At 37.4% G+C, this 15615-nt stretch overlaps 1 protein-coding gene, 1 long non-coding RNA gene and 1 pseudogene across 3 annotated transcripts; 2 read left to right on the forward strand and 1 right to left on the reverse strand.

Annotated features, from left to right (window-relative positions):
- Positions 1–4564: 4564 nt before the first annotated feature.
- LOC113328563 lies at positions 4565–7163 on the forward strand. Of its 2 annotated transcripts, none has more exons than XR_003349455.1 (5): positions 4565–4809; positions 4911–5172; positions 5263–5427; positions 6205–6454; positions 7074–7163. It is a non-coding gene; the product is annotated as an uncharacterized LOC113328563 (long non-coding RNA). The 2 variants fall into 2 exon arrangements; XR_003349456.1 differs by having other exon boundaries at positions 6205–6446.
- A 731-nt stretch (positions 7164–7894) lies between these two features.
- Positions 7895–10393, forward strand: LOC113328550 (annotated as a pseudogene).
- Positions 10394–11310: 917 nt separating this feature from the next.
- Positions 11311–12267, reverse strand: LOC113328493. The gene has a single exon (XM_026575575.1). It carries the CDS (start codon positions 12132–12134, stop codon positions 11547–11549), a length of 588 nt encoding a protein of 195 aa, XP_026431360.1. The 5' UTR covers positions 12135–12267; the 3' UTR covers positions 11311–11546.
- Positions 12268–15615: the final 3348 nt, after the last annotated feature.

Raw genomic sequence — 15615 nt, forward strand, 5'->3', positions numbered from 1 at the left:
AATTGTAAATGACTGAAGAAAGGAATTGTGGCTAAGCTAAGGCTTAGATTCCACCTTGTGTCCTAATCAAATAGCATATTCCTAGGTTGAGTTGAGTCCTATGCATACAATAGAAAGGAAAGAAAAACAGCTTGCTAACAGAAATACCCATAGTATTGACTGTCTTTTGACAGCACAATCAATCACAAGCAATCATAGCACTGCTTTCTTCCCAATGCACAAGAAAAACAAGCATATGGCATCCTATCCTAGCAATTTACCATTTGACAGTGCACCAAGGCTTCATCAAAGCCTTAGCTTGTTGCTAATTAGCTCATACTACACATGTTAACAGCATCAACATTCATCACATATGCTAATTGAAACAACATTCTCAACATTGAAGATAAAAATCAAAACATCATATAACATTCACTATCAACTGTCATGCAGTAACTGAAATTGAAATTATGACATAAAACAGAACAAATGTTTTTCTGGCTAGTCCAGAGATCATCCCCCTCTAACCCTCTACATCACCCCCTATTTATATCACCAAATACCCAATTTTTCCGAAACCCTAGAATTGAAATTAGGGTTTTCAATTTCCGAAATTTACTCACCAAAACTTTGAATTGACGTCGCCCCATGTCTTCTCTGCCTCTCTCGGTTCTTCTCCTGCTCCCAATTGCTACAATTGCTCCCTAATTTGAGGTGTTTTATCAACCCTCACCTAGGTCAGTTGGTGAGAGAGGTTAAAGCGCTTCGAATTAGGGGGATGGGTCGTGTCGGGTAATGATGGAGATGGTGGAGGTGATGGTGGTGACAGGAGTGATGGATGATGGAAGTAGCAGGTGGAGGTGATAGTGGTGTAATGGGTGTTTCTGTTGCAGAGAGGGGGAGAGGAAGACGAAGGTGGAGGTCGATATGGGTTAGGGTAGGGAGCTGTTTGGCTAGGTCATAGGGTTCGAGTATTAGTGTGTTAGGCGGGTGTATCAAGATGTGTGTACCACGAGCTGAAGCCGCTGGATATGGAGATGGTAGGTGGATCGGACGGATAAGGAAGAAGCAGCTTGTAGCGACCGTAGGATGTAAAATACAACGAAGTCTACGGTGCGAGATTAGGTTAGGTGTTGTAGTGTTTAGCGGAATCATCGGGATTTGATGCACATGCATAGGAGCGACCGTAGGATGCTGAAATGCTTCGATCTGACGGCTGAAATCCGAGACGGGATTGGATATAGAAAATGGGTTTGGGTGAGGGTTTTGGGCCTTGGGTATGCCAAGCCCATATCTTCTTTAAGAACAATTCTTCCTTCTTGAGCCCATTCCTAGCTTTTTGGTCTTGTGCGCACCATTCTTTGCGGCTTCCTTGCGTAATTTCTTCCGGCTTTTCACCACTCTTCAGCTCTTTTCCGCTCCGCAATTCATCCAGACTTTATTTATTACCTAAAAATGCAAAATTAAGTAAGAAAAATATTTATTCTTGAAAACAATGAAAATACAGAATATGGGATAAAATGTAGTATTAATGCACAAAAGATGAGTTAAATGCCAACAAAAAGGGATAAATATATACAATATTTGGCACTCATCAGCTCTTCTGTTTTTCTTAACATAAACTCCTTTGTCAGGTTCCAAGATCTATCTTATGTTCAATTACCAAAAAGTAATCGTTAAGATTTTGCAATCAATACCTTTAATCCCAAGGAAACGTATTGATGCCGATCTCAAACTATTCTATCAAAATACCACAAGGATAGATCGATTATAGTTGGATCCTCTTTTACCGAAACAAGTATTGTGCACACCAAAGATTTATATAACCAAGTCAGAAATCTTCTATCTCTTCTTTGTCTTCAAATCTTCTTAGATCTTCAATAAACACCTGCACACAACTACTTGAATCTCTTGTGATCAATCACACACAGAACGAAGTTTGTTAACAATAAATTATCACAAGATCGTCTTTAGCACTAACAACAGTCTAAAGATCCCTATCGAAACCTTGAACTAGTTTGAGTGAATCTTATATCAGAAGAGAAGATTCTCAAGCATAAACAAACTAGGTGCAATCAAAGTTCAACCACTGTTAGTCAATCAAATCAATATGAAAACAAAAGGTAAACCGCAATTATCTAGTTTCCCACCAACGGTACGCGCCATAACTTCTCAATCCCAAAGAAGACTTTAAACTGAGAGGCCGTAAGAGATTTCGCCTAATTAGGTTACTCTCCTCTCCGAATAGGCGGCTTCACCAGTAATAGTACAACAAAGGAAGTTTACTGTCACGAAGGATTAGTTTGCTAGAAAGGCAAACTTCAAGTATTTATAGACAAGGAAGTTTTGGACACCAAGGAATTTCCAAAACCGAAAATATTCTCAAGATATTCTATAATAATTTCCATATTCGGTTTTCATAATTCCTGAGAATGCTCTGTCCAAAATAATGATCGAAAATCTCCTTGTAAAATCTTTAAATAGCAAATGCATATTACTAATTCTTATTTTCCATATATAATTAAAAATATTAATTAAAAGATTCTTAACTTATTTAATTTCGATCCTGGGATTTACTTCCTTCTTAGTCGTTAAGGAATATCTTTGAACAATAATAAATATACACATTACTGCATGTGTTCAAAGTGTGTCGACTTCCTTTCTTTGTAAGTCCTTTTTTATACTTACTCACTTGAGACCGATTTACCACACTTTCAAACAAGTTTAGAATTGGTTCATCTGACTTTCAAGAGCTATGCTATTGATTAAGAACTTCTCAATCACAAATCATGGGTTTAACGGTTCTACCAAGGCATCTTATTTTCTTTAAATGCTTCATTCTTCAACATTTTATTCTTCTTCTTCATATGCTTGTACTGGATATTCAGTGTCATTTTTTTCTCAACTCCCTCGTATATTCTTCCTCAAATTCTTTTTCTTTCTCAACTTTCTCTTGTTCTTCCTCAACTTCCTCCTGTATCTCTTGGTTCACATTACAGATTACCATTCCCGGTAACAATCAACCCTTCTTAATTATTAAGTTTGGTGCTACGTCTATTTTCACCTAAGTGTATACCTTATCGATTGGCGGGATTCTAGAATCTTGCAGTAATAAATTTGTTGCCTGATCTTTCGATGTTCATAAGAAAAGGAAAAAAAATCAACATACTAAATTGTAATGCATAAAGTTCGGTTATAAATCAAAGAATTCGGTTAATTAAATACAAAACTTCAGTTAAGAAGTCAGAATTTCCTCATAACCGAACAAATATTGCATTGTTCTTCAACCTTAAAAGTTCGTCTAAGAGAAAAATAAATATGCTCCTCCAAACTGTCTATAAGGTTCTTCTTTCCTAAAAGTACGGTTACCTAGTCTAGGGTTTTCTTCGAAAGTCTCCTAACCAAACTGTTTTTCAATCCTAAATTTGGTTACCTCGTCTAGGATTTTTTTGAAGGTCCCATATCGAACATGCATCTAAAACTACCATTTAAACCCATATTTTGATGATTACAACCAGATTTACCAGTCAAAAACGTATGAAAAATCAAGGGGTTTGCCGAAAAATACCATCTAATGTACATCTTGGAACAGTCAGGATTTGGTTAGCGAGTTATAAACTTCATTTCGGTTACAAATTATTTTGTTGCATTCTTCACCTTGGGGTGGATTTAATCGAGTTGCAATTGTTGGAATCCTCGTATTTTGAATTGTATCCCGAACACAACGTTTGTAACGAGTAATTTTAGACGAGGTCAATTGATTACAGAGTTTTACGGTTCGACGATCAAAAGTGAGAAACATTTCTAGTAAACGACAGAAAGAGAAATATATTTTTATTTTTCTGAAATGAACGTTGTTCGTCTAGGAGAGAGGGTTTTTGATTTTGGTTTTTTTATTAGGTTTAGATATAAAGGTAGATTAGATTAGTTTAATTCCAGAACAGATTAGATTAGTTTAAATCAGGGGTAACTTAGTCATTTACTGGGAGTTGATTAATAGCGCGTTTGCATACAAATATGCCTCTGATTTCTGCTTCTCAAGAAGTAGAAGTAAAAATCAGAAGCAAAAATATTTTGCTTCACAAAAAGTTAACTTTTCAGCTTTTGGAAGTCATTCTGAAATTGTTTACTCAAACTAACTTTTTTGCTTTCAGAAGTCAAAACACAATCTCTAAATGTGTGTCCAAACGCGAGTGCAAATCTGTTCACACTCCTCTAACGAGTGTGTATTTCACATATTCTTCTGATTGGTTGATTATTTAACTGATGGCCCAATTATCCTCCATATTTAGAATCACGTCTTTCGTTACATAACTTCTTAAATTAAATCAAAGGTAGAGATTGAAATGTGAAATATACACTCGTTAAGGAGTGTGCACGAATTCACACTCGTCCAAACGCGCTATAAGGGTAACCAAAGGATAGAATAGATAGATGTTTAAGGAACAAATGGTTGGTCCCCATAAAATCATTCACCGCAAAACTATAGGTGTACCACTTGAGCCCCCAAGCCCATACATTTTGGGTCCACTGGGTGAACATCACCTTCTCAGATATATCTTCTTCTATCTCACTCTTCATCATTTCTATCTCACTGTCTAAACCCTTTGTCTGTTCAAACCTCCCCAAAGAGCCATGAGTTGTCATTCCACAGTCTTAGATTTCTCAATATATCTACCAAACCCTCTCTTCTCTTCCCTAATCACTTCTCCTTCCATGGAGAAATCTCTAAAATTTTGTACCAAATTGCCCACTAAAATCAACATCATACATCTCACCAAAAAATGGAGGAACTAGAAGAAGAATAAATCACAGATTCAAATCTCAAAAGTAAGTACCCCCACTCCCTTAATTTTTGTTTCAGTTGAGGTTTTACAAACTCGGTCACTTAAACTCACTGAGTCAGACTCGGTTGATTGTGTATTGTTCAGGTCCTACTCAAGCTTCTACTGCTGAAATTGAACAAAGTGTGGTAAAAGTAGCTGAAGGGTATACAATTACTCAATTTTGTGATAAGATTATTGATCTGTTTCTGAAGCCACAGACTAAAATTGGAGGAAGTTATTGGTGTTTGGGGAGGAATGGAGAAAGTATAGTGAGAAATTTTATAAGCAATGTAAAGCAGGAGCGGACGCTGAGGACGATAATGGTACAAAACAGAAGTTGGTGGTGTTAGGGAGGAAAGTGAAGAAGGTAATTGTGATTTTGTGTGTGTTTTGAATATATTTGTGTGACTTTGTTTGGTTTTTGAGGAATTGAATGTATTGTGGTTTTGAGTTGTAGATTGATGATGAGATAGAAAGACATGTGAGCTACTCATGGAAATAGAGCAAAGTCCAACTGATATCAATGCAGTTGTGGCTAAGCGGCGTAAGGATTTCAATGAGGAGTTTTTCCGCCATCTTAGTCTACTGTCGGAGACTTATGATAGCTTGGATGACCGTGACGGTAAACAAATACTTGATCTCGTTCACTTAAGTTTTACTTACTGATTGGTTTTGTATAGACTATGATGCATTCATGCTTTAGTGAGGAGTTTGATGAACGTAACGGTAATCAAATACTTAACGTTGCCCAATTAAATTTTACTGTTTGAATGGTTTTTATGGACAACTATGCATGCATACTCTAGTTGAGCTTGTGGAAGTACTTCGCAATCGTGTAATTGGTACAAACGTCTTGGAGCATGTGCACATGGCACCTTAAGAAACCCATATGTTCTCATTGATTGTTCTGCTAAACATTGATTAATTGGTTCTTAATTAGAAATAAGTGATAGTAAGATGAAGTGAGCAAGAGGGATTATACCGAAAAGAACTCTTGGTACGCCATTTCAGTTGGGGAATAATGAACATGATGCATTCATGCTCTAGTTGAGCTTATGCAAATAATTAACAATCTTGTTCGAGCTTGTAGTACCAATGTTGTATGAAACCCAGTATCACTTATTGTTGTTGAACTATTATATTAAACTTGGATTAGAATAGCTGCAAGGGGGGTTTGATTATCGTGCTCAAAAGTAAGCAGAAACTGTTGGAGCTTACTAAATGTTAGAAAATTCAGTGAGCAAGAAGGTTTTTTAATCCCTAATAAACTCTTGGAGCACCTTTTTAACTAGGTCTTGTTTTACTTTATTTTTCTTGTTTTATGAAATTCAAATTATGTTAGGCTGTAATTTTGCTAACTCTAAGCGAGCTTATGGATAAACTTATCTTGTTAGTACAGAAATATCCAGGCTTGGAACTAGATGCCTCTCTGCAATCCGTGCTTATGGTAATAACACAGTTGAAATGCGGAAGCGCTAGATCCTGCTCAAGCTATATTTGACGATATACTCTATCACTAGATGCGGCATGTGAGAAGATCAAAAGTTTAGGAAAGGCAAAAGAGAGCTTGATTCCTCGTTGATATTGTTCATAAACAGTGCTTGGGGAGCAGCAAAAGAATTGCCAACCATGAAGAATGAGGTATATCTGTAAGTGAAAATTAACCGTGTTTCATTCTATTTATCATCATTTGTTCCAGAAACTGGAATGGGAAGAAAATTGTTATTACCATGATGAATGCATCTTTTGTTCCAAATACTGGAGTACATGATAGTTATTTCAGTTTTTTCATTAAACCTGGATGCTCTGGAGCATTGTAACTAGATGCTCTGGAGCATTGTAGTTTGGTTACAATCTTATCATATCGTTCTTATAACTGGAAAGTTCTTATTGACGTGTCCGCCGAAGATGCTTTTCCTTGAACTTTGCCAATTGTCCTAGCAAATGATTAGACCTTTATTGGTGATACTGTCATCTTCGGCCTGCATAAACTTTTAGATGATTGGCTTCCCACAAACTAGAAGTTTGTCTTTGTCATTGCATCATGGGTGAAAGACATAATTTACAACCAATATAAAGTCACCAATGCAACCTGGTTACACTGATTATGATCAGGTACTTTAGTTTTGAAAGCTGTTACTCAGCTTGTTCGATCTTAATTATTGGCCATAACACAAGTTCACAAGCATAGGAGTACCTATTTCCACAGAAAATAACGCTGAACATAATAATTTCTTACCACTTGGAGAAATGCGCTTCACTTTTCAGGACAAAACTGATAGTTGCTGGTGCAAGTGCTTTTTCACTTTGATGATTATGCCCGCATTCGCCTGGTAAACTACATTAAATACAGCCGAAGTGAGTTGACCTTTTTTTTTTCTTCCCGGTTTGGAGTTTTCTTGATAACAATGATTAAAAGATTTCATTGAACCTTGCCATCTGATATTTCATTCCTGGGCTTAATGTAGTTTCCTATGAGGACAAAATTAATCAAGCTGTCTTTCCTGGGCTTCAAGGAGGTCCACACAATCACACAATTACTGGATTAGCGCAGTTGCACTGAAACAGGTTTATTTATATGCTGATCCGCGTCTTCTTTAGATAATTGGATATTTTTATTCATCATGGCAGCATATCCTTTGTTTTCTTATTTTCGTCCTCTTTCTAGTGGATGAACATGCATTTAAGCGGTTTGTATTTTCCATATTTGAATGTTACTTCAAAAGGTGGATGCACCCACACACAGACACATTAGCATCTCCTTAAAGCATTGTCCTGTAGAAAAAGAGATTCTGTGTATTTTATGGGGTACTCTACTGCTTTTACCTTGGTCGGCTGATTAACCCGGTCAACAATTTTGGTTTATAATGTCAACACTCAGTTATGGTGCAAATATTGGTACTCTTGAGATTCACAGGACTAGATTTGTTGATTTCGCTGATATTTAAGTGTTTTGTTCGAGCTGTGTAAGCAAAAGTCGTGTAGATTAATTTTGCAAATTATATGATGCGGGCAATTACCCTAGAGTTCAACAAGGCTTATCAAGAACAAGTTCTGAAATTTTTGAAAATCAAGGAATTCAGAAAGTAATGGAATTGGTTCATGTTGCTGCTAACAAGACTACTTTTCCCTGGGATATGTCTGCCATGGTTCCTGATGGCATTTGGTTCTAAGAACCTCTTGGTTTAAATTTCATATTCTTCATTCAAGAGGAGTAAAAACCAATAACCAATTGGTAAGATTGGCGTTGCCCGGATTACTGGATAGTTTAAGCACCCTGAGCCATCTTGAGGTGGCATACAGAGTGTCGAGGCCGGTGAGGGTAAGTCCCATCTAAGTGATGAGTTAATTCCCATATATGAGTGTCCCAGGGACGAGATGCGTGTTATCAGAGGATGGCCCAGACCTATGGTTAAGTGTTTCCAAGAGTAATCAAGCTTTCCAAGCCTTACCAATTGGCTGATATTATCTCCGGTAATCTTTCCTTATAAACTAGATTAACAAACCTCGAATTACCGATGTGCTTGCTTTTACATCCTTTCAGGTGTTCTTCTGATTTTGGATTGAGATTCCACATCTAATATTTCATTCTGCCTTGTAGGTTCTAAGAACCACATCTATGAGGACAAGATTAATAAAGCCGTCTTTCCTGGGCTTCAAGGAGGTCCACACAATTACCGGATTAGCAGTTGCACTGAAACAGGTTTGTATACTTATACGCGTCTTCTTTAGATAATTGGATTTTATATTTTTATTCATTATGGCAGCATGTCCTTCTTTGTTTTCCTTTTCTCATCCTTTTCACTCTGGTTGAAGAAGAGCATCCATTTACAGTCGCCTGTATCTTCCATAATTGAATGTTACTCATTTATAATTCTTCAAAAGGTAGATGCACACAAACACACACATTAGCATATCCTTCAGGCATTGTCCTGTAGAAAAAAGGCATTCATTCTGTGTATTCATGTGTTACTCTTTTACCTTGATTTGCTCATAAACCGGTCAACAATTTTGGTTTATAATGTCAACATTCGTTATTGTTGCGAATATTGGTATTCTTGAGATTCACAGGACTAGATTTGCCGATTTCGTTGATATGATAAGTGTTTTCCTTGAGCTGCATATGCAAAACTCGTGTAGACTAATTTTGCTTGTCATGTGATGCAGGCAACTACCCCAGAATACAAGGCTTATCAAGAACAAGTTCTCAAAAATTGCTCACAGTTCGCCAAAGTAAGGCTTTTCACTGTTATATTCTTTTGGAATTAGATACTGTTACCATACTCTTTCTTAACATTCATTTTCTTATGCTGTGACATGTTAACTCTTGAAGACCTTGAACGCATTGGGATATGACCTTGTTTCCGGTGGTACTGAGAACCATCTAGTCCTGGTCAATCTGAAAAACAAGGTTAGTAGGAAAAACCTTCAGAAGGGACATTGCTGTCAAGTAATCATTTCTGTGGCATGCAATGGAATTAGATTTTTTACTTTATGGTCATATCTTGTCATTATGTGGCATGTCCAACAGCTCGGTTGGAAATAGATACTCAGGAGTTTCTTTTTTTGTGTCTTAAATACTGCAGGGCATTGATGGCTCAAGAGTTGAGAAAGTAATGGAATTGGTTCACATTGCTGCCAACAAGAACACTGTTCCCGGGGATGTGTCTGCCATGGTTCCTGGTGGCATTCGAATGGGTAAACTTTTCCTTTACGTTTAGAGTACATGGGTATTGAATAATGGCTTATAATTAGGTAAGCTGTTAAAATCTGGCTTAATGAATTCACTCGTCCATTTTGTGATTCAGGAACACCTGCTCTCACTCCAAGGGGTTTCCTTGAGGAAGATTTCGCTAAAGTAGCAGAATTCTTTGATGCTGCTGTGAATTTGGCCTTGAAAGCCAAAGCTGAATGCAAAAAAGGTTCTTAATTTTACCATCATGTTTTCGATGTGTGCTCCTATATGTTGAATGTTTTCCAACCACATGTATGTGCTAAGGTACACTTGGTTCGCATTTCTTATAATATCTGACATCTGTAGGTGCAAAATTGAAGGACTTTATGGCCGCAGTTGAAAACAGTGCTAGCATTCAGTCTGAGATTAAACAACTCCGTCATGACGTTGAGGAATACGCAAAGCAATTCCCTACAATCGGGTTCTGCAAAACAACAATGAAATACAAGCAATAAACTCCACTATTAAGGTGTGTAAGTTCCCCTTAGAATCTTCACTCACATTTCGGGAGATACTTTTTAATCTTAACAGACAATTTAATACACATGGCTTTGTAGTCAAATAAACGGAATCTGCTCTAATCTAATTGGCGTTCATCTTAAAACAGTAGGCGTATATGCTTCAATTGTGCAGTGGAGTAACCACAAAGGCGAATGAGATAAACAGAGGAAGGGAGTAAACTGCCTTTTAATGTAGGGATATATGAATGCTTTCAATCAGTGAATGAGAGGTACTGTTGGCATTACAGGTTCTAAGCAAGAAGTTCATTTTCTCCATTCAACAACTGAATTATATGTATATTAAACTTGATCGATTATGATGCAATATAAAGCTTGTTGCATAATTTAGGAGGAAAAACCAAAAACCAACTGGTAAGATGGCGTTGCCCGGATTACTGGATAGTTTAGGCACCCTGAGCTATCTTGAGGTGGCCTCAGGTGAGGGTAAGTGTTATCAGAGGATGGCCCAGACCTAGGGTTAATGTTTCCAAGAGTAACCAAGCTTTCCAAGCCTCACCAATCGGCTGATAGTATGTCCGATTTTTTTTCCTTATAAACTAGATCTATAATACCGGAATTGCAGATGTGGGACTATTACCTTTGTTAATTTTGTCTGAAAAAGGAAAATAAACTAGGGGCAAAGAGAGTTTCGGACGGTCTAAATTTGGTAAAGAGTCTTTTGTTACACGGGCCGGATATTATCTTTTTTTTGGCATGTTAGTTAGGTCCAAATCCTACCAAACGGTGAAGGCCCAATAAGGACGAAAAATAACTTCAAACCACTTCCACGTAACATGAACGCTTTTCTTGTGAAACAAAACCAAATGCCCCGAGAAATTCATCAAAATCTGTCTCTCGACTCGGTAATCTGTTGCTGTAAATAGGCAAGTTGTACTGCCTACGTGCCATCTACAAATATACTGACGTCGCCTCCCAGTAATTGATAATGTCGATCTCAACCTCCCAGCTGCAAAGATGTCCCGTTGGGTATAACAAGAAAGTTTAGGAGTTTGGACATATGGTTGAAAAGGAAGTATAGAGTTAATGGTGCCGTCGAAGAGTATTGCTAATTGCGATACAGAGTAAGGCTGGCATTCCCCTTTCCTAAACTGAAATATACCAGTTTGAGCTGTTTGCGATTCCAACAGCCAAATTTTTCATTTTTATGGCGGATATGAAGCTAATTAAATCCTTGATTGGGTGATGATTTAACTCAAAATTTCATACCTGTGTTAAATGTAATGAGTTGCAGTACATTAACATTACAATATCCAAAAACAATCAAGAATTTATATATATTAATCGTGTTTAGTTACTGTAATTAAGAAATTTAAGACAAAATAATTCCAGCAAGAAATCAATCAAACCAGAGTTAACAGATTGAGAAATGTAATGAGATACCACCACTGTAATTAAGAAATGTAATGAGATACCACCACTGCTGCATACAAAATCCGCACACAATCTCAAAACAACCAAACCAAAAAGTAGAGATTTTCACCAAATTCAGGGTAGGTAGAGTCTGGAAGTACCCAGAATGGTTCTATTGTTGTTATGAACTACGCCACCTGCGACAACTTTTCCACCACCACCTCCTCTTTTAATAGGCGGCGATGATACAGTCTTTAAATCCTCAAAATTTGCGTAGCTCTTCCTGGCCATCATAACACCACCACCTCTTTTATCTGCACCACTTGCTGATTTACTTCCTCCTCCACTAAGTCCCAATTTTGAGTAGTCTTTTGATTTTGATGACGGTGGTGGTGTTCTCATCTCAAATACTGGTTTTCGATTTTCCTTCCTCAAAATAGCAGAGAAATTTGGAACTGATTGACCCACCAAAGACGACCTTCGATTCACCCTTCTTTGTTGCTGTTGTGGTGGTGGTGGTAATGGTGGAGATAACAATAGCTGCTTCTTTGAAGATCCAAATTCAATATCATCGTTATCTTGTGTTTGATCAATCATCCTTTTCCTTATCTTGCGTTCTCGCAACTCAGAATAAGCTTTGTATCTTGGCCCTCTTTGCAGATTAACATCAAAAGTAAAAGCTTCTTTGAGGCATCCTTCTTCTACTTCTATGAGATTTTCCATTCTGAATCAATTCTAGTGTTTGTTGCAGAAGGAGGAGATCTTAGAGAGTGTTTGGTTTTGATGATTTCTTCTCAGGTGATGGAGAAGAGAAGAGTCCTCTGTTTTTTGCTTTGTGACCGTTGTTGCTTTTGACTCTGCTAGCAGCTAAGATGACTTTCTTAATTCCAGAAAGGGGAATATAATATTCGATCTGCAACGGTCCTGATACAGTAAATTTTCAAAAAGGGAGATTCCCAACGTTCTTATCCTCAAGTGGGCCCATGTGGTTAGTAAATGTAAAGAAGCTTTTTATTTTAATCTTTTACTTTTCTTCTTAGCAAACTCGCCCAGGAGTGGACCAAACTCCAAAAGCAAAGCAGACCGATCCCAACCACCGCTGAGATCTGGAAGGGCTGGGTTTCGAAAATTTGAATGAGATCTTCTAAAGAGCTTTGAATGGCTGGATTTTATTGCTCCACATTAGTGCCATGATATATGATTTGATTAACCTTTAGTATTTATTTTTGGAAAATTTCTTGTTTGGTCCTAAACCCATAAGATTATTTCCAATCAGAATTTTCTTTTATTTGAAAGTCCATAATTAATTAAAAAATGGAAATGACCACATTAGTGCCATGATATATGTGTGTCTACATGCTCATTATATCTATATACTGCTACACTGTTTATGGAATTCGAGTACATATCTGCTGCACTGTTTATGTAACCTGACCAAATTCCCCATCTTCTTGCAAAATCAATCTTGACTAGACACACTAGATCTTTCGAACAATCACATCCATGGAAAAATACCACACTGGATTTGGAAAATTGGCAATGGGAGCCTCTATGAATTTAAATATTTCTCGGAACATACTTTTTGGAGGATCCTGACCAACCCTTTCCTTTCAATAGTTTCAAATCTTTGAGTATAATCGATGTCCACTCCAACAAGCTTCAAGGGAAAAACCCAATCTTACCGTCAGCTGATATTCAAATCTTAGATTACTCGATGAACATCCTCACCTCCATGATACCAAATATTTCATCTTACCTTTCCAAGGCTATATTCATTTCTTATTCCAGCAACCAACTTACTGGAAATATCCCTACGTGGATATGTAAAGCTAAACATCTTCAAGTTCTTGATCTGTCCAATAACAGCTTCAGTGGACCAATACCCCAATGTCTGGGATCAATGGCGAAGCTAATAGTTTTAAATCTAAAAGGTAACAACTTGCAGGGAACCATACCCGAGACATTTCCAGAAGCTTGTAGTATGAAGATCAAAACAGATTCGAAGGTGAAGTAGCAAAATCTCTTGCTAATTGCACAATGCTGGAGGTTTTAGATGTTGGAAACAATCGGTTGACTGGTAGCTTTCCTTCCTGGTTAGAGAGTATGCAACAGTTGCATGTTCTTGTATTGCGGTCCAACCAATTTCTTGGTCCATGGGGTAATCAAGGAAGTGATTGCAACTTTCCAACCTTACAAATCTTCGACATCTCCAGTAATGATGATCAATGAACAAGAGTCAGAATGGAACCGCAAGGATCAGATACTAAAATTCAATTTTTCATTCCTGTATTATCAACAAACCGTAACGGTTACAAGCAAAGGAATGGAGTTGGAGCTGGTGAAGATCCAAACCATTTTTACAAGCATCGACTTCTCAAATAATGATTTTGAAGGAGAGATACCAAAAAGCATCTGGAATCTCACGTCACTATGTGTTCTCAATTTCTCAAACAACGCCATCACAGGCCCAATCCCATCAACTTTCGGGAATCTCACACATCTCGAGTCGCTGGACCTCTCACGAAACAAGTTAACCGGAGAGATCCCCTTCCAGTTAGCAGCCCTATCATTCCTTTCTACCTTGAAACTCTCCTTCAACAAACTAGTGGGGAAAATTCCATCAGGCAATCAAATGCAAACTTTCCCATCGAGTTCTTTTTGAAGGAAATGATGGGTTGTGTGGATATCCATTGCCCAAAGAGTGTAACAGTGTTTCTGAGTCCCCGCGAAATGATCCGACGTCTAAGAATGATCATTATGAATTTGATTGGATATTATTCTTGGTGACGTTTCTGGGATTTGTGATGGGTGCATGCATGGTTATTGTAGTCAATTATATATTTGCAAATAAATGCCTTTTCACTTCACCTTATGTACTTTCCAATTTGAATTGAAATAAACTTGTCTGGACTCTAATTTATCGTGAGGAAGCCTCAACATACAAGTTCTGATTCCCGTGGATGGACCACTGGGCTGTCTGGTTTTAGTGTTTTTCCTGTCTTTAGATAGTTACAAGTACAAAACTGATTCAAGTTACATAAATACAAGCGCACAATTCATGGCACAGAAAAGTGTCCCAACAAAAACATCCATCCGAAATTTGCCTTCACGCTCTCCCCATTTTTCTTTATGGACAACGGCCTAATCAACAGTTCTTTGGTTACCAATCTTGCCTATTTTTGCAAAACTGAGTACTCTTTCGAGACAAGCTTACAGATATATAATTTGACCGTGTTTAAAATCACCTTCATGTAGTACCATATTATACAATGATGAACCAGCTAGATCGATGACTGCAGGCCTTTTTTCACCTTACAACAAGAGTGCTTTCTGAGTTTCCTTGATGAACTTCACCTTATATATTCATATTTTACTATCGAGTAAAATCGCTCTCCGGTAGAACTCTGCATGCTAGTTTCATATTCAAAGAGTGAGATAAAAGACCAGCACCTCATAGTTCTTTCGGTGTAGAATCTTCTGCCGCGGTATTTTGTTGCAAATACTCTTCTTCTATTGTTTCCTTCAGTATGAAAAGACTTTGCATCGCAATGGGTAAAGTCAGTTGCCTTGCTTCCCTGATTTCAGATTCTTCTTTGTTCAGATGGTATGCGTCGAGCATGATCTTGATCCATTTGTACAGATCCTTTGGCGTACTGAGCCAGACAAAATCATAATAAACAAAGAGAAAAGGGAAAATTAGGGGGAGACTCAAAAAAATAATATTCTCATTGTCAAGCCCACAATTAATTTTAGGTATTGTGACACCTATAATTATTTTCGTGACACCCATAATTATAAGAAATTGTTAAAAATGCACGCATCAGGATTATGCATCCGCATGACAGGTTATGCATCAGGGGTATAATTGGCAACGCAACTTGGATATAACATATCTAAAAATCCGCGCCTTGGATTTTTACAAATTTTATATCATTGGAAATCTTTTTAAGAGAGCTATGCAACGTGTACAAACAAGAATATCAAAAAAAAAAATCACGAAAAAATCAGAGGTGATCATCATTTTAGGCAAAATTTTCGAAAACTTGATTCATAACCATTATGCAGCCACCAAAAAAGATGCATAACACATTCTGCAGATGCATAACGAATTATGCAACCATTTTCTCCACTACATAACAAATTATGCATTTGGATAACAAAGTTATGCATTGTTTTGGTTGATTTTAGTGCGTACATAAAAAAA

The sequence above is a fragment of the Papaver somniferum genome, unplaced genomic scaffold, assembly GCF_003573695.1.
Source record: "Papaver somniferum cultivar HN1 unplaced genomic scaffold, ASM357369v1 unplaced-scaffold_11, whole genome shotgun sequence".
NCBI lineage: Eukaryota > Viridiplantae > Streptophyta > Magnoliopsida > Ranunculales > Papaveraceae > Papaver > Papaver somniferum.